Source organism: Saprolegnia parasitica (genome assembly GCF_000151545.1).
Source record: "Saprolegnia parasitica CBS 223.65 unplaced genomic scaffold supercont2.212, whole genome shotgun sequence".
Lineage (NCBI taxonomy): Eukaryota > Oomycota > Saprolegniomycetes > Saprolegniales > Saprolegniaceae > Saprolegnia > Saprolegnia parasitica.
Window position 1 is genome coordinate 23,522 of NW_012156606.1, and position 2,516 is coordinate 26,037.

Sequence of the window (2,516 nt, forward strand, 5' to 3'; positions counted from 1 at the left end):
TCATATCCGGAGCAATCCGGAATAATCCGGATAAATGCCAAAGTCACCCAACAGCAAGCACTTCGATTCACAGTAATTCTTTGAGATCCAGTTCCCAAACGGTGAGGCAACTGTACAGACGCAGCAAGAGTGTACATGTATAGATTCGATGACTATTCTGTACCCTTGCAGTAAGAAGTTACCTCGGCACTTGGCAAAAATGCAGAGACTTGGCAGCCAAGCCAAGCCAGGATGTCGCACAGATGGTGAATAGGGGCCTGTGATTGGTGGGTTTGGAGGATCTCGTTCTTCTGATTGGTGTAGACCACAAAACAATACCACACGCTGGATACTTGGCGCCGTTTTGTCAAGGCGTGACCGGACCCGAGTTCGCTCTCTGCCACACCCGAGAGGGCGACCACGCGCAGTTAAGCCTTCTCGCTTGGCGCTACGTAAACTTCCTTGGCTATCTATCGACCGCGCAGCACTGGAAGACCTTGATCTCGGCTTCAGACGTACGGACTGGACAATTTTGCAGATCTCTGTCGCGTGCGCAACCGTGGGCATGGGTCGGCGAGAGATGCTACGGAGGACGTATACGACTTGATCTTCAGACAGCTTCGCCACGACCGACACGCACACGAGGTATCGTTGGTGCAAGCATTGCCGCATTGCGGAGACGCACGGGAGTCCGTGACGCTAGGCTGAACTTGGTGGTAATGCGGGCTATAGAAGAGGCCAAGACGATTTGGTTGGATGTCGTCGACAGTCTGGAACGTGGAAAAGGACGCGGGGGCGACGTTCGTGGCGTTCGTGCTACGTGTCCCTACCATCAATGGTCATTCACTTTAGGCTGGACTTGAACGGGCAGTGCAAGCGCATGGACACTTCTGGACACGGACATGATGACCAGACGAGCGTGCGCCATGACGAAGGCGCGTAGATGTGGGTAGCCTTGGTCCAGTGCGGTAGTGCGCGCCTGCTGGTAGTTCCTCAAAGGTCTTTGGGCGCGAAGGTCTAATGGTTGCCAGCGACATCACGGTCCGATGCACCAAGGACGCACTTCGACCAAGCCATTGCTGCTGCGTGCCCACAGGTACCAAAAGTTGTTGGTTTGACTTTAGGAAGAGGCCAAGACTAAGCCATCGCTCGCACGAACACCGTGAGCTATTTTCAACGGCGCCGAGGTTCCACCCGACGTCAGAATTGCGACGAGGATGCCGAGAATACGAGTGCAACAAGAGTACAGGGCTCACCACCGCACAACGCCTGTATGTATGGGATCAACTACAACAGACCTTCAAAACTGGGCTGCGATTCCACACGAAAGCTTAGAGTTCGTCACGTGCGACGTAGACGGGAATCGGGCCCAGCACCGGCGCCGCCTTCTGCACCTTGGTCGACTGCCGCACCTACGTATCATCATGATGGCATGAGATGTTGTCTATCGTGCGAGCGTTATCTGAACGTACAAGTGTGTAGTCGAGGGTAGGGAACTTGTGCGCGTTGGCCGCGTATGACTGCGGCGCCCACGTCACGTCGAGGTCGTCGGCGCTCACTTCCCAGCCGAGGGCCGCACCCGCGCGCTGCTTGGCGTACGGGTAAAAGTAAAAGCCGCAGACGTCCGGGTTGTTGGCATACGCCTCCGCTTCAACCGGCGCAAATGCGTGCGCGATGTCCGTCGGCAGCATCGCCGGCAAGCACACGTCGCTCGAGTTGCTGTCGCCAAGGTACTCGAAGAAGCAGAACGTCTGGAAGCCGTCGCCGACCGCCGTGCTGTTGCGCACAAAGTAGGTCGCGTTCGCCTTGCAGAAAGCGTCGTTCGTGCAACTCAAACGAAGCGGCGAGAAGGACGAGGCCGCGTCACGGCGCGTGTCGTCGCTCAAGCACTCGTCGTACGCGACAAGCGACGCATTGATCGGTGCGCGGATGACACCTGCATCGGCGTGGATGACGCCGACGCGGCCTTGGCACTGGTACCAGTTGGCCGGGTTGGCGCTGTTGGGGCAGTTGAAGCGCTCTTCAAACTCGGAGATTTCCTAGAAAAAGAAAGTGGTGAGGGCTAGGGTAGAGGTAGGGTAAGAGGTACCTGCATGAAGTAGCGGATGCTGTGGCTGCCGTGTGCACTTGGAGGTCCTAACGGCCGCGCGACACCGTCCCACCACGAATTCTTGAGGATGTAGCCGCCCGTGTAGCCGTCCTTGGTTGTATACTCGTCATTGTAGCCAACGAGGAGCATCGCGTGGCCACCCTCGGCCTCCATGCCATAATGGGAGGTAAACTCGCCGTCCATATTGGTGTCCGACTTGCCTTGAATCGTGAGACAGCAACTCGTTGGGTACCCTGGCGGGCACAGCACGCACTCGTTGGATCGCACGTCACAGCGCGGGTCGGAGGTTCGGTTCCCAATGCACGGCAGGTAGTGCGTGATCGTTGCGAGCTCGGTGCTAAAGCCGAGCGCTCTATACACGTCCCTCGTGTACACCCTTTCCATCGAGCAAAATGTGATCACTATTGTACCGTTGGTTGCGGACCAA

General features: G+C 57.0%; 1 protein-coding gene across 1 annotated transcript in view; it reads right to left on the minus strand.

The window, feature by feature from the left end:
* Positions 1-1,310: 1,310 nt before the first annotated feature.
* Positions 1,311-2,516, minus strand: part of SPRG_21643 (TKL protein kinase) — a gene marked incomplete at both ends in the record, with an annotated part of 3,812 nt that continues 2,606 nt past the window's right edge. The window contains 3 exons of the mRNA XM_012355175.1: positions 1,311-1,391; positions 1,452-2,018; positions 2,069-2,441. Coding sequence (XP_012210565.1) covers positions 1,311-1,391; positions 1,452-2,018; positions 2,069-2,441 — 1,021 coding nt within the window. The remainder of the gene's footprint in view (positions 1,392-1,451; positions 2,019-2,068; positions 2,442-2,516) is intronic.